This window comes from Poecilia latipinna, unplaced genomic scaffold (assembly GCF_001443285.1).
Source record: "Poecilia latipinna isolate Pla-1442-1.1 unplaced genomic scaffold, P_latipinna-1.0 Scaffold248, whole genome shotgun sequence".
Classification (NCBI taxonomy): domain Eukaryota; kingdom Metazoa; phylum Chordata; class Actinopteri; order Cyprinodontiformes; family Poeciliidae; genus Poecilia; species Poecilia latipinna.
In genome coordinates this window covers 367,165-390,938 of record NW_015112864.1, presented here as the reverse complement: position 1 = coordinate 390,938, position 23,774 = coordinate 367,165, and the positions used below count along the sequence as shown (strand labels likewise).

Sequence of the window (23,774 nt, the reverse complement as noted above, 5' to 3'; positions counted from 1 at the left end):
AGCTAAAGCGGGATCTGAGGTTTATATAGCAGAGCTCTGCTCCTGCTTTGTGAGACCACCATATTCAGCTGGTGACCGGCTCCAGCACTCTTTTCAGGATGAGCAGTAAGGTAAGAGCTTCCCATTCATTTCTTGTTTTTCCTGTTTGCCTTAGATCTAAAGTTGCCCCACTGCCCTGCGGCTTTTCATGACGCACAGAAGAAGTAATTTGGTGTTTTGAGTGTAGAATGAAAGAAAACTGAATATGGAAAAAACACACATATTCAGAATGTTTGATCTGAATATTTCCTCTTCCCGCTCCTCTTGTTGGACTCAGATTATATTCTACGAGGACCGGAACTTTCAGGGCCGCTCATATGAGTGCGATGCCGACTGCCCTGACATGAACCCCCACTTTACCCGCTGCAACTCCATCAAGGTGGAGAGTGGCTGCTGGGTGCTCTACGAGAAGCCCAACTACACTGGCTACCAGTACGTCCTGACCAGAGGAGAGTACCCTGACAAGCAGCGCTGGATGGGCTACAACGACACCATCCGCTCCTGCCGTACCTTCTCCTATGTGAGGTTACTTTGAGAGCTCAAACTGATGAATGTTTTACGCTGTTAGGAGTCAAAATAGTTAGTTTGGCCTGTTTTCACCTGTTGAATTTAAAAAGCAAAAACAATACTAGTTATTCTTCCAATGTTTCAAACCAATGTGGATTTACCTGGATAGGTAACTGATGGATAAGCACTGACAGATGACTAAACATGGTGACTGACTGTCAGCCACAGACCCAGAAGGCTCCTTTCATTTTCTATCTTCCACCTGCAGACCAGCGAGGGCCCCTACCGCATCCGTATCTACGAGCGGCCCAACTTCCAAGGTCAGATGATGGAGTTCAGCGAGGACTGCGAGTCGGTGCAGGAGCACTTCCGCAGCCGAGACATCTACTCCTGCAAAGTCTTGGATGGCTACTGGACCCTCTACGAACACCCAAGCTTCCGTGGCCGGCAGTACTTCATGAGTCCTGGCGAGTACCGCAAGTTCAATGACTGGGGGGCCACCTGCGCCACCACCGGCTCTTTCCGCAGGATCACAGAGTTTTAATTCTTTCAGTTACTGATAAGAACAACAGGATGTGCCAAGATCTGACTTGATGAAGCTGCTGTTTGCTGTTAGAAAAAAAAATTAATAAAATGAGCTGTTGTAAATGATTTTCTTGTCAATGGTGAATAAATGTCTCAATATTATCTGATTTACTACTTCTGTGACTTAGAGGAATTTTGTGCACTTTCAGTATTTATTTTGATCACAATGCAACATGGTTCTGTTTCACTAAACATGTTTGATTTACTGTAATCCTGAGAAGTCTTCATACCTGCACAAGAAGGGGCTTTCTGTTAGAAATTCCCCTAAGAGATTGATGTCCTACACTGCTAGGAAATCTAGAAATTTTTGAATTGATCAAAAGTTAATCAAATGATATACGTCTGCTTTGGTCTCAACAGTAAATGTTTCAGGTAAAAATGCACATTCACAAGAAAACACAGGAGGCCATCCACAGCCAGTCTGGCAGAACTGATAATCGGAGATCGCTTTTTCATTTGCTATGTCAAAATTAAAAGGATATTATAGTGTTTATTTTTTATTAACATTATTTAACTTACATCAGTTGCATATTTGTATATATCAAATTTAACAATTTTACTGTCAGGTACATTTTAACTTCAGTTACGAGAGTCAATGAGTCTTGAAAAGAGGGATAAAATGGGTTCACATCCCCCCCCCCAAAAAAAAATAATAATGTAATTATTTATTAGGCTTATGTATTCAAATATGATAAATAATGTTTTGGAAATGTAAAGATGCTAAGGTGCACGTTTCCATTTGAAACTTTTTTTTTGAAAGTTACAATTTTAATGGACCAGGCCCAGAATTTTGTTAACACCATCTGATAAAAATAAATATAAAATTAGTTTTTAATGATCCTACTAGTGTTATTTTTACTCAGTTTAAGAGACAAATGCTTCTCAAGAACAAAATATATATATATATTTAAAACAAAAAAAACAACAACATAAAGACACAGAACAGAAGGTGGTGACAAACTAGTGAGTAAAAGAGAAATACTTGATACAAGTGAAGTTATGCTATTTATGTAAAATAGATTAAAATGAATTAACTGTACATTGAAGTAAGATTTGTCAACAATTTCACTGAAAGAGTCACAAAAACTGACGGAGTTGACGAAATGCCAAACTACCTCAATTTATATGATGTTATTCTGAACACTTTATTTTATTTTTTGTGTATATTTTATTCAAATTCTGTGCTTTATCCAGAGGACGTGTTTTGTCCCTCTTCCCAAGAATCACTGAGAGTGCATCTTTTAAATGTCTCAGAATCATCAATTATTGATTTCGGGAAACTGTTCCAACAACATCCCCCCAGCCAGATGTCTTTAAGTTCTGAGGAATGCCTTGTCAGCTCAATTCCTGGAACTTTCTGCAAATTATAATATATATATTTTTTCACTTCTGCATCTTTTATGTTTGTGGCTGAAACTAGAATAAACAAGACCCGGTGAAAAAAGTAGTAGCACCCACCTGCTGGACTTGGTGGTTGGGACTGCACCGGCATGTATTTAGTGATACGTGTTTTATAAATCCAGCCAAATCCAAGCAAAAAGCTTGAGCAAAACAAAAAACAAACCAACAAACAAAAAAAAGAAGATGCTTTGTGAATTCCTTCCAGTTTTTTTAAACTTGTGATGAAGACAATGCATTCAAAGCAAACACAGGCTGTGTAAACAAGCTGCAGTGACTGTTCCAGTGCATGTCCGTGATGTGGCTGGTGCTAGAACCTGCTTTCTGCTGGGTTAGGGTTAGGGTTACTCCTGTAGTCTGCTGACAGCAGGCCTGCTTTGAATCACAACGTGCAACTGAACATCCTTCCCCATGGATATAAAGTTGGACACTTCATAGTGTAAAAACAAAGGTATTTGTTTGGGTTTTGACAGTAGCCATCATGGGAAAGGTTTGTGTTCAGTTTGAAGTCCCATTTTTTCGGTGGCATGTCGTGATTATGCTGACAGGATGATTTCTTCTGCTCCATCAGATCATCTTCTATGAGGACAGAAACTTTAGAGGCCATCACTATGAGTGCATGAGTGACTGCGCTGACCTGCACTCAATGTTTGACCACTGCCGCTCCATACGCGTGGAGAGTGGCATGTTCATGATCTATGACCGACCCGGTTTCATGGGGAACCAGTACTTCATGAGAACGGGAGAGTATTCTGACTACATGGGCATGACCGGCATGAATGACTGTGTCCGCTCATGCCTCATGATCCCCTCGGTAAGCTGTCTTTTAAACGAGCAAGGTTGTAGATTTATATAGCACAGGCTGGGTTTGATAGCAGGTTATAATGATTACTTATTTTCTGCTGTGAAGAATATTGAGAAAGTTTCCTTTTTTCAACTCCAATTGAGATGATGCAAAGTGGTGGACGGAGACTGATTATGCTAGTACAGCTAGCCAATCAGAGCAACCGGGGCTATCTTACTCCTGATTTTATAGACAATTAACAAATATTGGAATTTTACCAGAAATCCAATTTTCTCAAGAATTCTTAAGAACTTTTGGCATATTTAGTTAGACAGCAAGAAAGTATGTATGTGGGTAAAAATTGTCACTTTTTAAAAAATATATAATGGAAAAAACTTTTTTTTTTCTAGAAAGAAATTCATTTTCTAGATGAAAAAGTATCTCCCTTCAGATGCAGGAGCAGCACTTTCCATAACTATTGAAGCCAAAGTAACTTTAGAACTGGACAATGATCTATATGACTGTTTTACCCAACATCTCTCCCACAGCCTGCACCCAGAGCAGGCCTGATATCTACATACAAAAATCAAGATGAATCATAATTATAATGGTGTATTTTAATTGATCTTTTCAAGTTAATTTTAACGTGTGTCAGAATCCCTATCTTAGTGGAGGTTCCAGATCATTTATCTGATGGAACCTTTAGTCAAAGTTTATCAAATATATTGATCACTGTTCCAGTTATTATTTTGGGCAAGTCTAAACATGTGTGATCTAAAGGAACTCAATGTTTCAGTGTTTTTTATTTATTTATTTATTTTTTATATTTTGCCATTTTCTGGAAGTTTGTTTCAGATTAATGGGGCATAGAAACTGAATATTACTTCTGCATGTTTAGTTCTGGTTGTGGGGTTGCAGAGCAGACCAGAACCAGAGGACCTGAGCCATCTGCCTCAGGTCTTTAATATATCTTGTGCTAAATCGTTCAGTGATTTATAAACTAACGTCAGTATTTTAAAGCCACAGGGAGCCAGTGTAGGGACTTTACTTTTCCTAGTTTTAGTGAGAACACCAGCAGCAGCGTCCTGGACCAGATATAGCTGATTGACATTTTAGAAATACACTGTTGCAGTAATCAGTGTGACTAAAGATAAATGCATGAATGAGTTTCTCTAGATCTTGCTGGGACATTAGTTATTTAATCCTGGAAGTGTTCTTCAGGTGATAGAAGGCCAACTTTGTAACTATCCTTGTGTGTCTCTCAAGGTTCAGGTCTGAGTTCATCACTACAGGTTTCACTCAGATGAGTTTACTATTTGAAGCAGATGACACACAATGGTTTGAAAAATATCCACCTTTCGGGTTCAAATGGAATACAATATCAGTTCTATTAACAGCTCTAATGGTCTCTGCAGAAACAGTGAAGACCTCTAACCTTCAGATATATCTAAGTCAGTTGTTTCCAGGCTTAATGTGAGCATGAACGTGTTCTTAATGGTTCCATCCGACATGCTTCTCCAGCACAAAGGCAGCTTCAGGATGCAGCTGTACGAGCACTTCGACATGGGAGGTGAGATGATGGAGCTAACCGATGACTGCCCAAACCTCATGGGTCGCTTTCACCTCGCCAACTTCAACTCCTGCAACATCCTGGACGGCCACTGGCTGGTGTACGAGCAACCCAACTACAGGGGACGCCACTACTACTTGAGGCCCGGCCAGTACAAGAGCTTTAGTGAATGGGAAGGCGCAAACTCCAGGATTGGCTCCATCAGACGTCTGATGGATCTCTAAGAAAGGGTTCTCATAAAACGCCTGCTCTTTGCCATATTCCACACGCTGATGAAAATGACGTCAGTGCTCAAGTGGATTCAATTTTGCTCTTGCTCTTTTCATTTGAAGGGCGACTTCTTCCAGGAAGATGTAACATGCTTGGATATTCTGACTCTGACCAGAGGACTAAATAAAATACTCCCAGTATTGACTCATATCATGTTCTGAAGCATTACCTGTAGTAGACATTCAGTATCTTCAGCAGAAAAAAACTTTATTGTCAGACTCCTTTTACTGAGACAGATGGATGATTGAAAATCAAAATGGAGGCTTTTCCTTGTTCTTAACTCCACTTTATGATAAAAATATATATTTAAAAGAGTTTGCTTTACCTGATCTTACAGTGAGATTCTGACCAACAGGACTCCAACCTAGAATAACAGACAAAGCACATTTTGTACTTCTTCCAAATATAGATTTGCAGGGACACATCCTTTAACACAACAGTTCTACATGTAATATTTCCGGAAAAGTTAATTCAGCTACTAATATGAGAAAAGGTCTTCTGTCTGTAATCTAAACTCAGTATGAATCCAGCTATTCTTCAAAGTTCTCAGAGGCATGATAGAGAAAATTAGTTGACCATCATGAAGACCAAGGAATTCAGCGGACAAATCAGAGAAAGCCAAAAGAATTCCTGTTTGCACTTCACCATAAGCCATGAAGGAAACATGGCAAACATGTTAAAGAATGTGTTAGTTAAAACAGTGCAGAAGACAAAATTAAAATAACATAGAGTGCATCCAGACAGTATTCACACTGCTTCAGTTTTTCCACATTTTGTTATGTTAGAGACTTATTCTAAGTTCTAGTGAATGAATCTCTTTCTTGCACACATTTTTGGAGTCTCTCTAGAGAATCAATAAACAAGCAGTCAACTCCTGCTGAAGAAGCATTCACAGTGTTTATAGAAACCTTCAAGTCCGAGGAAGACATGGATGATCAGTGCAGATTAGGGATGCAAACAGTTAATCGACAGTCGATTGATGGAACATCAGATTAAAATATGTTCCAATTGATTAGCTATTAATGTCTGCGTAGACCTTCTTTCAGTGTTGTGGTGTGGCTGCCATTCAGAAGAGATTGCTGCTGGTCATCCTCAAGCAGAGCCAGTTGGTACAGAAATAAAGATGGTGGCCCTTCCCACAGCATGAAAGAGAAACTGTCCAAATGGAGTCTGTTGTGGAATGTAAAGTTCACTTTATGTGGTTCTGTTTTCAAATATAGACACTCAAAAAGCTCCTATTATGTTAATAGCGCTCATTTAGCTGTGTTGATACCATATGTAAACACAGACGAGTCTTCAAACAAAACACAGAACTACAGTTTTCTCTGTATTTACAGACTTAAAGTCAAAGGAAAAAAGTATTTAAGATTAAACTACAAAAATATTACATTTAGTATTTCCTTGCATGTTGATAAATATAACCTTGGGGTATTTGAGGTGCTCACTGTACATATGTACAATATGGAATAAGGCAGTGACATAACATAACGCAGAAAAAGTGAAGCTCTGTGAATACTTTCCAGTTACACTGTACTAATTTATGTACACTGTACTGCTTAGTGCCTGTCTTAATTTCTCTGTTTGAAACATGTTCCTGTTGAAAATTACATTTACGTGTACAAATAACCAATGCTGTCTGACCTGTGGAAACAAAAAATCACTTAATTCGAACCCGTCTGACAACATGAAGTGTGCAAAAAAAATATCAAAAAGCAATATTCTATTCCCCAATCTAAGTCCAAGCAGTGATTAAATTATGATTTCTGCTCTGTTGGAAAAAGAATGTCTTTCCATCTGCTTGTGGCCTTCATGTATCCAGCAGGACAAAACAGGTCGGTGCACTTGTTTGTACTTCGGTTTCCTTGTGTGAGTTTAAGTTTTGGTTGATGTTCTGAAATTCAGAAGGGCGACAAAAAGGCAAAACAGAATAAACGTGCATGGGAGCAAAGATTGTGCATATGCAGCACTTTATGATTACCTGGTGATTAAAGTTTGAAGCATGAGCTCCACAACCCAACACATAATGTTACTGAGGGAGTTAGTTGGGGGAACAAATTAATATAATATCACTAAATACATATTTTATTTCTTCAGATTTTTTTAAATATTTTTTTAGCACATTCCAAAACATATGATTAGGACAACAGGGATACACAAACACCAGTGATTCCTGGCCGGAACAACATGAATGCCACATGCAGACTCTGCATTTTGCATTCAGGCGGCAGTCCTCAAAGGCTGGCATAGATCACATGAGGCTCGGTGCAGGCAGGGCAGGTGAGGCAAGCAGCATGGGGAAGGTAGAGAACTTCAACATTACCTGCATTTTACTTGTATGAAGTTTTTCTCTCTCTCTTCTTTTTTTTTGCGGGATGGTGTGAGACATCCCGTTTTCTCCACATGCAGATTATCTTCTACGAGAACAGGGAGTTCTCTGGGCGCCATTTTGAGTGCTCCAAAGACTGTGCAGATTTGCTGAGGAGTCTGAGCCGGTGCGGCTCCATCAGGGTGGAGAGTGGCTGCTTCATGATTTACGAAAAAGCCAACTACACTGGGAACCAGTACTACGTGAGCAAAGGAGAGTATCCTGACTTCCATCACTGGACGGGTGTCAGCGACTCTGTCGGCTCTTGTCGCCACATCCACACGGTGAGTTGCTGTTTGAGGGGAAAGTCAACACAACATGCCGCACAAACACCAGTTACCAGCTAAAACGATGATGCACTCACAGATGATATATGTGACTAGGTGGGATAGAAAGTGACTTTTTATTACGATGTGAATAGTAGAAAAAAAAACATAATCAAAACTTTAGGAGATGTAAATAGATCTGTTGACCTTTAAGTTAATCTTAAACAGATTATTCTGAAAATATTGTCCTTAAATGTTTAAAAACATGTATTTAAAAATGATTAAAGATAAGCCTGAGATTTAAATCTCAAGAACTTTTTGCTGGGAGGCAGCACTGCTAACAAATGCTCCAACATGCAGCCTTAAGTGATTACTTTTAGCTGAATTTCATATTAAACTTGATTAGATTAAAACTATAAAAATAACCAGCATAAACGGTCTCATAAGACAAATGCTTATAGTCAACATTTACTTTCTACCTATAATGGAGGTAAAATTAATATGTGGATGTCCCATAACTTTTCCAGGTGAACAGAAACAAAACTGAAGTTATCTATGGACCTGTCAGCACACAGCTTCAGTTACTACAGTGAGAAACTAGAGATCAGGTCCAAAGCCTGGGAATAGTGATGAACTCACACCTGAACCTTCATAGACATACAAACACATTTACAAAGTCGGCCTTCTGTCACCTGAAAAATATTTCTATTGTTTCATTGATTACTGCAACAGTGTCTTCACAGGCCTGCATAAAACTCAGACAGCTGCAGCTGATCCAGACCACTGCTGCTCACATTCTGACTAATACTAGTACGATAGAGCAAGTTTTAAAGTCCTTCCACTGACTCACTGTAGCTCCGAGAATAGACTTTCAATTAGTTTAGAAATCACTGAACTGTTTAACATCAAAATACTTCCCGGAAAAAGTCACCCTTTAAATATAAGATCTGCTGTTTCTGTATCAACCTTCCAGACCTCTCAGGTCGTCTGGCTCTGGGCCACTCTGCATCCCCAGAACCAGAACCAAACATGAAGAAGCAGCATTCAGCTTTTATGCAATCTGGAACAAAATTCCTGAAAATGACAAACCAGCCGAAACACTGAGTTCCTTTAAATCGAGGCTAAAAACCCATTTGTTTGGAGTTGCCTTTGATTTGTAATAACTGGAACTCTGATCAATATATTTGATGTGTGATGATGGTTATTATTAATCATTTTGCTGACGGCATTTGACAAAATGTAAGGTTTACTGCTTGTTTCGTAATTGGTTATTGTTTGATGTTTTTATGGTGTAAAGCACTTTGAACTGCCTGGATTCTGCTGTACAAAGAAACTTGACTTGATTCATATTGTCCAGTTTTCTTCAGAGTTAGATGCTGATGACTATTGTCAGGACGAATCTCCTCTAGCAGTCTGTATTACCGCAATCCAAAGAAGCCTCTGACTGAAAACACTCTTGTTATGTCACAGTTTTATGAAAAAGATGTTCAGGGTTCTCTGTAATTTCCTTGATTTTATAAATAATTAATTGTCGCAAAATAATAATAATAATAATCAGATTGTCCACAGAGCAGAAATAGCCTTCGTTTTTTTGTTTTGTTTTTTATTTTGCTTCGCCTTTTAACTCCCAGCTTTTGATGGGGCTTCCCTAAGCAACAGAGCTACTACAACATGCTGCCATCTTGAGTGGTGCAATCCATTTAAAGCAACATTTGATTACTTGCTGTTTGATTATGACATCTCTGATGACATGACGTAATATATCATTTCACTCCTTTTCCATCCTAGGAGCCTGGGTCATTCAATATGTGCTTGTATGAGAGGATTGAGTTTGGTGGCCAGATGATGGACCTGATGGACGACTGTCCCAGCCTAGTGGACCGCTTCAACATTCACAATATCTTCTCTTGCAATGTTAGAAAGGGGAACTGGCTCTTCTACGAGCGCCCTCACTACCGAGGCAAGATGTACCTGATTCGACCCGGAGAGTATAAAAGGTTCAGTGAGTGGGGCGGCAGGAGTGCCAGGGTTGGCTCCATCAGACGCATTATAGACTATTGATCTACTCTGGGGGAATATCAGTAGCACTGAAGACTGTTTATTTTGTCGTATTTATATTCATTTTAACCTTAATTTCCTGAAAAAAACTTTACTAGTGTAATGCAGAACATTGTCTGTTTGAATTGAGAAAAACTTCAACAAAAGCAACAAACAAATAACAATAAATCTTTTCACTTCATCATCATCATACATGCTCTCACTTCTAATAAAGCAGTTTCAAAAAGGAGTCTCCAATGTCCCGTAGGTTGTAGGCAGCATCAGGACGATGAAGTGGGAATACTAAAGAACAACAAGTAGTTGTTAAACATCTCATCAGTTTCAATTTTTCTAATAATCCTATCATAATGTTGAAATCTGCCTTGTTTTTTTAATAGTGTTGTAAGACACACAGCTTTATACCAATGACACTCCACCGTCACCAATATCAGATGCTGTACTACAAACAGTTTGATTGCTATTTAAGCCAGGCTGCCATGGAATTGATCACATGCAATCGACAGTACATATACCCCACTGAATGAAAATTTATGCAGAGGCTCAATACTAACATTAATCTCATGTTACATTGCGAATGTGTTCTATCTGCACTGATCAAATTAATAAAGATAACTGTTATTCAACTACTTAGGGGCAATAATGGGCTGTGTAAAGGGAAATCATTGACCCCAGAATGTTAATTGTGAAAGAAAAAAAAAAAATAGTCTGTGACCACCCAGTCCTGAAAGAATAAAACTGAAAACAATGCAAAACTGACACACATGACTCTTTACAATTCTCATCTAGGCCAACGTGAGGCAACACCTAACATTTTGTGACAGAGGCTTAAGGAAGACTACATGTTTTCTCTTCCATTTTTAATGATTTCACGAGGTGGACTTGATGTGAATAAGACTTTCTATCAAGATCACGATGGCCCACATCAGCTGGTAGATTGTACAGAACATTACCTCAGCCCGACTGAACGTCAGTTTCCTCTTTCTGATGCTCCTGCAAACACTTTCTGTTGTACAATGTTACGTTTAGTAAAAATAGTGATGAACACGGGACAAAGTACAATGATGCATTACTCACCAACAGAATTCTCCCATCCATGCAACCCCATCCCAGATCCATCATCACTCTGTGGGAAATATTTGCATGACAATGGTTTATGCTGTGCAATCACACAGCTTCCCATTTTTTCTTTTTTTATAAAGCACCATGGCTTGACTTAAGGACAACAGTGAACAGTAATATACCCTGTTGTAAAGACCATGGAAAAGGTAATGGAAACCAAATATTTAGGTTTTTTTTTTTATCTTCTATGTATTTCTTACTTGAGTGAAACAGTATTTGTGTTTGCTTTCATAGATCATATCTTACAAGGACAGAAACTTCCAAGGCCACCCTCATGAAAACCTCTGACTGCTCACACCTTCACACGTTCTCCACTAGGTGCAACTCCATCATGGTGGTAACTGTCAATGGGCAACTACCATGTGGGAGGAGACTACTCTGACGATCAAAGTGGTTGGGATTAGTGACTATATCAGAGTTTGGCTTTTGATGCCTCAGGTAGGTCATAAATGAGACAAAATGAAGAATTTGTTCAAAGATGTTTAAAGCTGAAGTATTATATTGAGTGAGGGGTTTCAATGAATGAGGCAGTGAGTCTTTCTACTTGGCAGCAGCATGACTCCTACAAGTTGAGGCTTTACAAGCTTTGTGCTATGTATGGCCAAATGCATGAGCTGGTGGCTGACTGTTCAAATGTCCAGCAGAAGCTCAGCATGTCTGAATTCAGCTTCTGCCGCGTTACGGATGACCACTGGATGCTGTGCGATCAGCCAAACTGTAAAGGCAGAGTTTACTACCTGAAACCTGGAGAGTACCACAAATGAGGCGACGGGGGAGGCATCAGTCCGAAGGTTGGCTCAATTAGGAGAATAACAGATTTAACTGAAGTCAATAAACTTTAATTGCTGAATAAGACCTTGAACTTGTCCTGTTTATGTTTTGTATCTACTCATTTGTTGTTACCCAAAACATCACTGTATTGTGTCATAAAGGGACTCGTATAGAAAAAAAACGTGGAGATTACAAAAATATAAAATAAATGAGCACTGTCTCGAAGCAATAGTCTAAACAAAGTATCTGCAATAGCTTCTGGCATAGTTTAATCTTCATTTTGCATTTGGATAGCATACCATACCATTCAATGCCAGTGCTGCCCCTCTCCCAGTCTGGTGGGATTAATTGGTGTGTGTGGTTTTAGACACGATCCGGATCACTGGTACAGCTAACGGTATGGAGAGAAACTGGACAGAATACGTCCAGATTCTGAATGGACCCAACAACATAGAGTATGATGTAAATTTAAAGAGTAGGAATCATATGGAAAACGTTCATACTTTATCCCATAACATGACAATTTTTTGCACACCTAAATGTGCTATTAGCATCGTTACTCTGGTGTGCTTAAAGGACAGGCTTTACACTGTAGGCAAATATGTTTAATGTAAAACAATGGCATAAAACAGTGACAATCATAAGCATCATAAAGCTATCACTATTAAATATATATACACACACACACACACACACATACAAAGCAATTGCTTTCTCTAAACGTCTACTGATGGCCATATTAGAGGTAATTTAGGGTTCAGTGAAAAACCTAAAGACATGCGATTTGAAACTTTGTCATACATTTGATTCTTCCATTTTCTTTTGACATCAAGCTTTAACAGGGCCCCGTCAAACTTTTTTGTCTATACAAATAGCGTTAGTGACTTGTGTTGAAATTAGAACAGAACTAATTAAAGTGAATTCTGTAAAGAAGAGCCTCACACGACGTAAAGTCAAAGTCAGAGTGTATCGTACATCCACACACGCACAGAATTTAAATGCTCGTCCTACTGTACAACTTCTAATAGAGTCTTTACATCTAGAGTACCAACCAACTCTTGTACACGTGTTTCTTTCCCCACAGTGGGTCTGCGCAGGTAAAGAAGCATATAGAGTGAATGGCTTCCTGCTTGGTTAGACAACATATTTAATGTAAAAGAGCTGTTCCATATTGTTCTGTAGCCATTGTTCACTGGATGTGTGGATACCATACTAGTCCTTTCCTTTGTCCATGCAAGTCAAAACACCAAACCAGTTAATTATTTATCCTTTTTTCAAATACAAATCCATATTTCTAACCCAATGTTTTTGCTCCAACAAAAAGCTAAACATGTGCCAGTAGCCTTTAGTTATAACTCTGAGAGAATTTGAATAACAATACTTTGTTTGTCAAGAGGTGGTATAAAAAGCCCTGAAAACATGGGGAATCTCTCCAACGGAGACCATGGGCAAGGTGAGTGCTGTTTATCTACTCTGCTTATAATGAATATAAATTAAAGCAAAGCATGGTTTGACAGTTTTTTGTGAGCTTGTTTGATTTCAACACTGAGACAAAGCAAAGTTTGACTCTGGATTCTTGATGATCCAATGTCTTCCCACTCCAGATTATTTTTTACGAGGACAAGAACTTCCAGGGTCGGAGCTATGAGTGCAGCAATGACTGCACAGACCTTCACTTGCACTTCAGCCGCTGCAACTCCATTCGAGTGGAGAGTGGCTGCTTCATGATTTATGAGCGACCCAACTTCATGGGCCACCAGTACTACATGAGGAGGGGAGAGTACCCCGACTATCAGAGATGGATGGGCTTCAGTAGCAGCATTCGCTCATGCCGGATGATTCCAGCGGTAGGACACCAACCTAATACGTAGATTTCACATCTCCACACATTCTCAGAGACTTCTTTTGGTGACTTTTAGGCAGACCTTTGCTAGATCCGTTTCGTGTCAACCTTCTGACCATTTGTTGTCTTCCTACGCCACACAGTATCGAGGCTCTTACAGAATGCGCCTGTACGAGAAGCCCGACTTCACCGGTCACATGATGGAGTTCATGGACGACTGTCCTTGTGTGTCTGACCGTTTTCATCACCGCCATGTCTACTCGTGCAATGTTATGAATGGCTACTGGATCTTCTATGAGTACCCTAACTACCGAGGCAGACAGTACTTCCTGAAACCTGGGGAATATCGGAGGTACCGAGACTGGTGTGCCACCTGCGCCATCGTCGGATCCTTCAGGCGGGTCACAGAATTTTAGCCATCAAGAAAAGCCTTGCTGTAAATATCAAACACTTTGTTTATTAAAGGTACTGAATTTTTAACCAACAATGTGAAGGAGTTTTTATTGGTGTATAATTGTAAATGATATCAGTTGCTTTGATTATCTTGTACTTGTGCATGTAATGTTCCAATTACTCATCAACTGTAACACCAGCAATGGTGACATTCTTAAGTTAATTTACTAATAAAGTACGATACTAATAAAATATGTATTGTACCATCTGAACTGTACACTTACAGGCACAACTGTACATTCTTCATAATTTGCATATTTATTAATGTTTCCATCATAATTTCCCCACCAGAGGCATTATTGAACTAACTAAAGATTAATTTACGAATAGATACCAAAGCATTCATTACATTGAGTACTAAAATACCTAAAATAAACTCTAAAACAGTGGAGTATCCATTATTATTAGTGATTTCTTTTGAGTGCTAGTCCAGAAAACTTGATTTGAAATATTTTAGTTATCTCTGCAGTTTCATATTTCTCTTATAGAGTTGTCACAGTATGGAGCTACTTCAGGCAGTTGACCAGAGGAAGGCAGGGAATGTTGAAAGAAACGTTTGTTTGGCAGCCACCATGATAGAACTGCTGTGCATACCTGCTTTCCAAACGAAAGCTTATTTCTGAAGAGAAATCTGAATCTGAAGATTACATTCCTCGATAATCCTCAATAAAGTTTAAATTTTTAGAGATTCAGTTTTGCAAACAAGATGAAAAAAATGCTGATACTCTAGTGGGATGCTGTTCAACTCAGTTACAGTAAATATCATAAAAAGTATTTACAATACTCAGAGAAGGGAATTATGTGGCTTTTGTTTGGATCACTTTAAATTGTGGCATTTTAGATTTTTGCAAGATTATTTTGTCAATTTTTTTAAGCTGTTATGCATTTATTCAAAAAGAACTTCTTTAAATATAAATATATAGTTAGAAGAGAGAAAGGAGCGAGTGATTTGTCCAAATTAATTACTTATGTGGGGTGTTTAATATACAGTGCAGAGCCTGCAGACCTGGGATTTACTTTAAATCTCTTGTAGATAAAAAGTTAAACATTTCAAAACCATACTTTAGCATTACGGAGATGCAAACCTATATCTGTTGTCCTTTAAGGTCTTACGTCTCTCATGGCTTTATCTGAGATGCGATCTTATGTGAAGTTTTTCCTAACACTGATGATCTGACCTTACTGTATGTGGAGAACCTTCTCACTGCGCATGGCATACACACAAAGCTTATGCTTAAAATGAACAATGCAGATGACTGCTGCCAGAAATGTATGGATGGGGAACTATTGTCACACTTTTATAGCCCCTGTTCAGCAAAAGTCATACTGCTAATTCATCAGCTTTGCACATTTGAATAACAACACATCATGGCCCCTCGGATTTTGTATAAAAAGGGCCTGAAATCATTGAGTTAGCAGATCAAGTTGAAACATCCCCTGGGAACAATCTAAGACTCCATCATGGGCAAGGTAAAAATATCCAAAGCATGCAATTACAGATTATTAAATCAAAAATCCATTGATTTTTTTTCCCCCCACAAACTTAATTTGTGATTGTGATCTTTCTCGTGCATCGTTCCAGATCATCTTCTACGAGGAGAGGAACTTCCAGGGTCGCTCCTATGAGTGCCTCAGCGACTGCTCTGACATCTCCTCCTACCTGGGCAGGTGCCAGTCTTGCAGGGTGGAGAGCGGCTGCTTCATGATCTATGAGCGTCCCAACTACATGGGCATGCAGTTCTTCCTGAGGAGAGGAGAATACCATGACATGCAGCGCATGATGAGCATGGGTATGATGTTCGACTCCATCAGATCCTGCAGAATGATCCCCCATGTAAGCACACTGGAAAAAGCTCTACTGTGATTCATTTAGCGTTCAAAGGAGCTTACTGACAATCATTATTACACTTTTATTGCAGCACAGGGGATCCTACAGGATGAGGATCTATGAGAGGGAGAACTTTGGTGGTCAGATGTATGAGCTGATGGACGACTGTGACTCCATCATGGACCGCTACCGCATGTCTGACTGCATGTCCTGCCATGTGATGGATGGCCACTGGCTGATGTATGAGCAGCCCCATTACAGAGGCAGGATGATGTACCTGAGGCCTGGAGAGTACAGGAGCTTCATGAACATGGGCATGAGTGGAATGAGGTTCATGAGCATGAGGAGGATCACTGACATTTGTTAACTTCTATTGTCACATGAGCAAATAAAAATAATGTAATTCACTGCCACACATTCAGTTTCTGTTTGTCTACTGCTTGTAGACAGATAATTTTTTAAATATTCTAAAATAAAACTGATGAAATATGTAAACATATGATGAGCCCATTAATTGTTGTTGTGCTGTGATCATTTGAAACATTTATGTTTTATCTAAATATCAGAAAGTTGCAATATATTCTTTGTGCTTTTCAGGCATTTTTTATGGACGGAGCAGAATGAAGTAATTTGATAGAGCTGGCAGGCTCAAACTTTCATGACAGCATACATGAGCGTCCATTAATATAGTGGTATCCCATGAATATGAACAAAGAAAGTTTTTCACCACCAGTAAAGTAAAATGTTTGTTCAATCTGATTAGCGTTTAGCTTTTCGCTATTCTATAAATTCTTGGCAGTATTACATATTTGTCCGACAGGTGAGGGCACTGTAGCTAATAAAATTCACAATTTACAAATAGCTATTATGCAAAATTAGCTTTATTTCTTCCCAACACAGCTAACAACCATTATCAATATTCGCCAGAATTTGCATGCACTTGTTGACTATGTGCAGTAATTTTTTACAAAAAAGTCTTAGTTATGGAAACTTTAACTACTTAAGCCATAAAGATGCATCAGAAACAGATAAAAAGTGGCATTGTAGCTAATCTTAGAAGCTACTTCCTCTAACCAGAAAGCACTAAACAGCACTGTTTAGCAACTATTAACCCAGAATGACTCTCGGCACCAACTAGTGTTAGCCAATAAAACACGTCCAACATTTTATCAACAAACATCCATTCATCTATTTTCTGACACGGTTATCCCTAGTGGGGTGGTAGGGGGTACTAGTGCCAATCTCCAGCGGTCAGTGGGCGAGAGGTGGGGTCGGCCAGGACCGGTCGCCAGTCTTATCAAGAAACAGAAAGCGCCAACAACAACTAGAACTGCAAGCAGTTATCAGTGGTTCCGAGCCCAAACGGGCAAGTAACGTTAGCCTGGCGAAGCTGAGTCTCTTTGTGCGTCTTCCAAGACAGAATTTGCAGGACAACACTCATTCCTGAAAAGTCCTGCCATTACCAAGCATTTCACCTCTGGGTGTATTGTAGCACATTTAAAAACATAATTAAAAATGAATACTTAAGCATAAAATATCAAAATATTTGCAGAAAACTATGTGTACATCCTGAACAATGTAAACCTGTTCCAGTGCCAGTACATCAAAGGTTAATCCATTAAAGGAGACATAACATACAAGATCCACATTTTTAGCTTAAGTAATTTCTTTTTTGTGTACTGCGAGTGTCTACGAGTGCAACATATTTTTTATTTATTCTTATCAAACAGATGAAAAGTGGTGCGTAGATGTCTTTATATTCTTTTTGGGTTATGTTTTTCAGTCTGTTCATACTTCTCTATTCCCTACTACATTTTCTTGTCTACGATGTCACCGCATTTGCTGTGGAAATGCTAAACAAGGTCATGACTTTCGCCTCATCAGCTTTGTGAATCCAACTTTTTTTTTGTAGTCCAGCTTCAGCTAAGCCAAAACTGCTAGTAGTCAAGTCAAACTGTTCAGCTCCAGTGTGTATTAAACCACACGATTCCTTATATCATCCCCCGGAACCAGAGCCTCTTCGAAGTGTCTGGTTACATTTCATCTTTCTCAGGAATGTACCGAGATCAGTGGGGAAAGTCTGTTTGCATGCAATGCTTAAGGACCAGTGCTTAAGTAACCTTTCCAAAAGACTAAGAAATACTTAATGTGAGTATTTCCCATCAACCACAAATAATTCAGGCTGAACGAGTCTTAAAAAAATGCATTTGTTATTTTTAGACCATAAAAATGAATTGCATCATGAAAAGCCTTTGTAATTTAGGGCTTAAAATTAGAAAAAAATATTTAATGAGTAAGATCAGAACTGATACTTTAAATTATGTTTTTTTAAGAAAAAAAAAAAAACAACTTAGAATTTTTAAGACTTAGAACCTAGAACTTAGAAAAAGTAGAAGAGACAATAGCTTGAGATTCTGTGATTTCTGTGCAAACTAAATGTATGCATTTTTCATCATGTGACACAATAAAACGAAATCAAACCATTAAAATCAATTAAACTTTAAGTAACCTAGTTTGTCTGAAAATAAATAATGCAATTTTATTTGCAGTGAAATTAGTTGAACATTTATATATATATATATATATATATATATATATATACATATATATATAATTGAAATGATATACCATTTACTAAAGTGAAAGACATGTAGTTACAGTTGTAGTCAAATGCATGAACAAACTTAGCAGCTAATTATGTAACAGTGACTGAATCAGCTGTTAGGAGAAAAGGTGGTTGGTGTTTTTGCAGTATTTTTACAAGGACAGCATGGAAAAGTCTTGTGGCTCCCACAAAATGACAGTTGTTCTATTTACTGAATTTGAACAACAAAGACTTGCAGCAAAACACACTACTCTCTACTACACATACTGTATAGCACAATAGCATGGCCAGAAAAGGCTCTTTTATATATTCCTACAATACAGTTCCTCTGTCATTCCTTTCAGTTTTTGTATTGTCGCATTAATAAAATAGTGTTATGAAAATGTTGATTTAAATCAAGCAAATTCTTCAATATAATTTTATATATGAATGTACTGTTGAGTATCCAATCTAATTTGCACTGATAAGAAATACTCTTGTTATTCTCACTGCATATTAATGGAACATATTTTTCTGTACAGCTCACTGTTTATGTTGTACTTAGTTTACTTCATGTTACATATTAGGATTAGGATCTATAAAGGAAGGTTTAGCTTATAAGTCATAGAAGTAGATAGATTGGCATTCAATTATTTCAATAGAAGTTAATTTAATTTATGTTTCTTCAAATCAAAATAACACTATACTTCGGTATTTCTGAGCAAACAAAGCAGTTTTTGGAAAGGTGAAATAAAAAATTGAAGTTGGATGAAAGCTTCTGATAAGTTTTAGTGGAAGAAAAAAAACTAAATTTAAAGAGAACTTCTATGCTTTATTTGACAGCTTGTGTTTTAACAGTGAGGGTCTAATAGCAGGAGTCCATGATCCTCCTCATGCTCATGAACCTGGTTCCTCCATATCCCATCTCCTTGAAGCTCCTGTACTCTCCAGGCCTCAGGTACATCATCCTGCCTCTGTAGTGGGGGTGCTCGTACATCAGCCAGTGGCCGTCCATCACATGGCAGGACATGCAGTCAGACATGCGGTAGCGATCCATGATGGAGTCACAGTCCTCCATGCACTCATGCATCTGACCACCGAAGTCCTCCCTCTCATAAATCCTGATCCTGAACTGGCCTCTATGCTGTAAATTAAAAATAAATACAAATCCATGACGGCAATCTGTTTTCAAACATCTCATCACTTCGAATGTTTTCTTGTGTATTTAAGCTTCCATACCATGGGGATCATGCGGCAAGACCTGATGCAGTCACTCATGCCCATGCGCTGATAGTCAGAGTACTCTCCTCTCCTCACAAAGTACTGGTTTCCCATGAAGTTTGTGCGGTCGTAGACCATGAAGCAGCCGCTCTCCACCCTGCAGGAGTGACACCTGCTCAGGTGGGAGGACATGTCGGCACAGTCGCTGCTGGTCTCATAGGAGCGACCCTGGAAATTTCTCTCCTCGTAGAAGATGATCTGAGAAAACAAAGAAGAGTCTTTATGGTATCACAGTGCAGCGCTCTAATCCACAGTTACTTTCAGCATCTAAACAAACTAAAGATTAAGAGCAGATGTGGAGAGAGCACCTTGCCCATGGTCATGGCTGCACTGGCAACTGTTTTGGATCCAAAGGACTGCCACAGTTTTATCCATGTCCTCCAGCTGCTTTTATACCTGACCTTGCATCCAAAAGGATATATGACCCCTTTGTTCAAATTCCTGACAGAGCAATATGGAGCAGCAGCCACCCCTCCATCTCCCCACCCCTACAGCCCCCGTCCGGTTCAGTTCAAAGAGACCTTTAATCGATCGTGATTTGCGGTGGTTGCATTTGTTAGTTGAGGCCCCATTTTGTATTGTCCTTGCTACTGAATGATAGTGTGTTTTCTACAGAAGTATCTTTATTTAAATCTTTAAAATATTACATATAATATTTTAAATGAGAAACAATGAACCAGAAACATTTACGCTTTTTCTTAAAAATGTTCCAGATCCTCTACATATGCCCAGCTTGCTAAAAGAGGAGGCATCAGTGACTTTAGTTCACTCTAAAGACTTTAATATCACTTTTTGCTATGAACTGATTAGAAAAATTAACAGCTGGATTTTTATTTTCCCAATAAAACATAATCCACATGTTAGATGTAGCTTTGGAACACCTCACTGGCAAAACAGTGCAGTGTTTGCTTGAAACAACAGATAGCAGAATTGAGAATATAAACATTTTTAAGTCTATCTATTAAGGGGGGATTGGCAGCAACAACTACAATCTGTTATAAGTTATTCCATATTGCTACTGAAACTTTAAAGGAAAAACTGGGGAAAGAAATGTCTTTAAATATTGCAAATGGAGGAGTTAGCATCAGTATTCTGCATGTAGTTTCATAAAGATTTATAAGGTTTATCAGTGCATGGTGGTGTAGGCGTTCACACTGCTGCCTCCCAGTAAAACAAATCCAGTTCAGTTCTTGGATGGGTCCTCCTGTGCTGATTGTGTATGCTCTCGCTATTTTGGATTGATTTTTTTTTTCTGGGAACTCTCATGGTTTTAAGCACCACTGTTTAAAAACACATGAACTTCATTGAAAAAGATTTTTTTTCTAAAGTGTATATTTGAAGGGACAGTAATATGTGTTTCCCAGCCACACAGTATAATTTTGTAGCACAATCAAGTAATTATGTCACTTTATGTTAAAATGTGGTATTCAGGTATATGAAATGTGGCTTAAAAGAAATTTGACTTAGAAATTGAATGCCTTGAAATTGTCTCTTTAAGAAGCTCATGCTCTTTCCTTCAGCATATCATCACAACATTCCTCGATTAAGCTTTTGCAAATATTCATTAGAAGACCGTACTGAGAAACAGTTCATATAATGAACTGCAGATGCACACTTCCACCTGGTGTCTGCTAATTGCTGCCACTGCTAGTTTGAAGGAGTTGAGTGGGTGAGGAGCTGGGAAGGGAAGCTCGGCTTGGCAGCTAAAGTTCCAAGGAGGAGCTGGAAGGCAGCACTTGGTTTCCCCAAACATTTTACAGACCCGAATGACTGACATGGAAAATTGAAGGATTTCTCAAACACGCATGAAATAACCAATGCAACACTCTATGTATGTTTTTTTGATGGAGTAATATCTTAACATGATCTAAAGCTCAAAAATGCCAAATTTATATTATACTGCTACTTTAATGGGCAGTCAGTTGGTGCACCTCGGATAGGTTGATAGGGATGGTGTAGTCTATCCCAGCATTCACCATCTCCACATACAAGATTTAATGAATAACATCCATGTGGTGTACAGTGAGTCTCAGCCTTTTGTGATGTGAAAAGGTAAATTATTGAAGACTTGTTCCAAGCATAGTGCAACATTTACCCAACACACTTCAGGTAGACACATAAAAATGTGAAAAGTAAATGAATAATATGCCATAACCTGATTGTATGAACCCTTAAACTGATACTTTATTAATTTAGCTTTTGATCCAATTTCACCATTTAATCTTCTTTGATAGGAGTCATATTTGCCAGCTGTGTTCTATTTTCCATATTTTTGAGATTATGGGAACTTCTCTTGCCCACAGCCATCTGCAGATGTTCTAAAATATTTTCAGTCAAGTTTAAGTTCTGGACTCTGACTAAACCACTCCAGAACTTTAATTTCTCACTGATGAAGTCCTTCCTAATTGATTTGTATGTATGCTTCCACTAATGTTGTAGAACTTGAGGCCAAGACCGCTTTTTGATGGTCACGGTCTTAGTCTCGGACATTGACTCGGGATTCAAGACCAGTCAAGACCACAACTGTGGAAATATCATTAAATTGTCAGCATATTGTCCAGTTTATTTGTCAACATCCTTGTTTTCACTGGATGCAAAACATACCAATTAAAATCCAAGCAATAACGCGACTTACTAATTACGTGTTTTCTGTTACTGCTGCCACACTTCGCCTCCCCCTTCAATGGACCTTAAAACAGGGTCCGCGTTTCATTGGCTAATGCCCATTTGACGTCACTGCGCAGCTACCACGTGCTTGACCGTCTCACAAACAAAAGCTAAAGTAGTATACACATGCTAATGTAGATTGTGGACTAGCAGACCACAATCTACACAATCAAAGTTTTTGCGACAGAACTCAAATAAGAATGGTTCTCCACTGTCAGTGGGGAATCTGTACAGGCGATGTCAGGTATCCTGATCGTATTTGTGGAAATAAAATTCACAGATTTCCCAAATCTGATACGGAATGCCTAGCTTGGATCAAAGCTTGTGCACGACCGCATTTGCAGCTCAACCGTCGTAAGATCAATAAAAACAAAGGAGTATGCGCTGGTGTAAGTATTATTACTTTGCTTTCTTTGTGTTTAATGAATGGGGATATTTTGAGTGGCCCTGTGACAGACTGGCGACCTGTCCAGGGTGACCCCGCCTCTCGCCTGCAACGTTAGCTAGAGATAGGCACCAGCAACCTTCCCGATCCCTTTTGAATTTTGAAGCTTGAAATATTGTAAGGTCTTAAGGAGGGCTATAATGTGTGAATAATGTCCCCCAAGTCTGAAAAAAGTCAATAATAAACACATTCATTTTGAAAACCTTTTAGCTAAGTACAGCATAATGGCAGTACCGATACAACTACACCATGAAGCCTGTCTATTTCAGTCTTACGTTAGCTGAACAGATCAATATGCAATGTGTACCGTATCTGACATGCATTAAAGATTTTATTTTACCTAAAAATGCTGTTTACGAAACTGTAATCGTGTTAGCCACGCTAGCATCGAGTACCGAGTATCAGGCCTAGGCACACTCAAACATTTGCCAACAACAGAAATCACTGATTTCAAAAGTAACCGTCAAAACCATGAATGTCCGACTTACCCAACCTTGCAAGAACAATAGTGATCTTGTCCACAGCTATATTTATGCTGAGGGTGTGAGGATCTGCTGTTTTCCTCATCTATCGGTAGCTTTTAGCTGTGACGCATACAATGTTGGAGGCATCGCGTGGCTCAAACACCTTGATGTCGTCCAAAAAAGATGACATGAACTTGTTTGTTCCCCTGTCTATTGTCGTGGCTGATATTTTTTGAAAATCCGGCAGAAATTCTACACTAATCGACTCAGAAATACTTTGTAGAGAGTCAATTGAGACTAAAGACGCCATGTTTACACATAGAAACTAAGCTCCGCCAGGCTTTGTTTGTGAGACATGCAGCCACGAGGGACTGTCGAGGGGCGTTTCTGGGCGGAGCTTGGTAAGGTCCATTAGGGCAACATACTGAATTCCCCTTTAACATTAGAGCATGAATGTGTGAAAATCTGAAGATAACT

At 38.9% G+C, this 23,774-nt stretch overlaps 7 protein-coding genes across 8 annotated transcripts in view; 5 read left to right on the top strand and 2 right to left on the bottom strand.

Annotated features, from left to right (window-relative positions):
- On the top strand, positions 1 to 1,233 carry LOC106947603 (gamma-crystallin M2-like). The gene is made up of 3 exons (XM_015032717.1): positions 1 to 110; positions 317 to 559; positions 815 to 1,233. The coding sequence occupies exons 1-3, from the start codon at positions 99 to 101 to the stop codon at positions 1,088 to 1,090; spliced, it is 531 nt and encodes a 176-aa protein (XP_014888203.1). The 5' UTR covers positions 1 to 98; the 3' UTR covers positions 1,091 to 1,233.
- Positions 1,234 to 2,871: 1,638 nt separating this feature from the next.
- Positions 2,872 to 6,641, top strand: LOC106947601 (gamma-crystallin M2-like). Its single transcript, XM_015032713.1, has 3 exons — positions 2,872 to 3,019; positions 3,101 to 3,343; positions 4,835 to 6,641. Exons 1-3 carry the CDS (start codon positions 3,011 to 3,013, stop codon positions 5,105 to 5,107), a joined length of 525 nt encoding a protein of 174 aa, XP_014888199.1. The 5' UTR covers positions 2,872 to 3,010; the 3' UTR covers positions 5,108 to 6,641.
- A 690-nt stretch (positions 6,642 to 7,331) lies between these two features.
- Positions 7,332 to 10,071, top strand: LOC106947599 (beta-crystallin S-1-like). 2 transcript variants are annotated; one of them, XM_015032712.1, is made up of 3 exons: positions 7,332 to 7,453; positions 7,560 to 7,802; positions 9,573 to 10,071. In XM_015032712.1, exons 1-3 carry the CDS (start codon positions 7,349 to 7,351, stop codon positions 9,843 to 9,845), a joined length of 621 nt encoding a protein of 206 aa, XP_014888198.1. In that variant the 5' UTR covers positions 7,332 to 7,348; the 3' UTR covers positions 9,846 to 10,071. The 2 variants fall into 2 exon arrangements, with proteins under 2 accessions (XP_014888198.1, XP_014888197.1); XM_015032711.1 differs by having other exon boundaries at positions 7,351 to 7,430; positions 7,495 to 7,802.
- Positions 10,072 to 13,151: 3,080 nt separating this feature from the next.
- LOC106947577 (gamma-crystallin M2-like) lies at positions 13,152 to 14,059 on the top strand. The gene is made up of 3 exons (XM_015032671.1): positions 13,152 to 13,185; positions 13,323 to 13,579; positions 13,719 to 14,059. Exons 1-3 carry the CDS (start codon positions 13,152 to 13,154, stop codon positions 13,989 to 13,991), a joined length of 564 nt encoding a protein of 187 aa, XP_014888157.1. The 3' UTR covers positions 13,992 to 14,059.
- Positions 14,060 to 15,408: 1,349 nt separating this feature from the next.
- LOC106947598 (gamma-crystallin M1) lies at positions 15,409 to 16,269 on the top strand. Its single transcript, XM_015032710.1, has 3 exons — positions 15,409 to 15,498; positions 15,611 to 15,862; positions 15,948 to 16,269. Exons 1-3 carry the CDS (start codon positions 15,490 to 15,492, stop codon positions 16,221 to 16,223), a joined length of 537 nt encoding a protein of 178 aa, XP_014888196.1. The 5' UTR covers positions 15,409 to 15,489; the 3' UTR covers positions 16,224 to 16,269.
- A 2,938-nt stretch (positions 16,270 to 19,207) lies between these two features.
- Positions 19,208 to 23,774, bottom strand: part of LOC106947589 (gamma-crystallin M3-like) — a 34,256-nt gene continuing 29,689 nt past the window's right edge. Inside the window, exon 4 of the mRNA XM_015032697.1 lies at positions 19,208 to 19,317. Within this exon, the coding sequence (XP_014888183.1) occupies positions 19,306 to 19,317 (12 nt within the window). The 3' untranslated portion in view covers positions 19,208 to 19,305. The remainder of the gene's footprint in view (positions 19,318 to 23,774) is intronic.
- Positions 19,252 to 20,141, bottom strand: LOC106947597 (gamma-crystallin M3-like). The gene is made up of 3 exons (XM_015032709.1): positions 20,030 to 20,141; positions 19,680 to 19,919; positions 19,252 to 19,584 (listed from the first exon to the last, which is right to left on the bottom strand). Exons 1-3 carry the CDS (start codon positions 20,042 to 20,044, stop codon positions 19,306 to 19,308), a joined length of 534 nt encoding a protein of 177 aa, XP_014888195.1. The 5' UTR covers positions 20,045 to 20,141; the 3' UTR covers positions 19,252 to 19,305.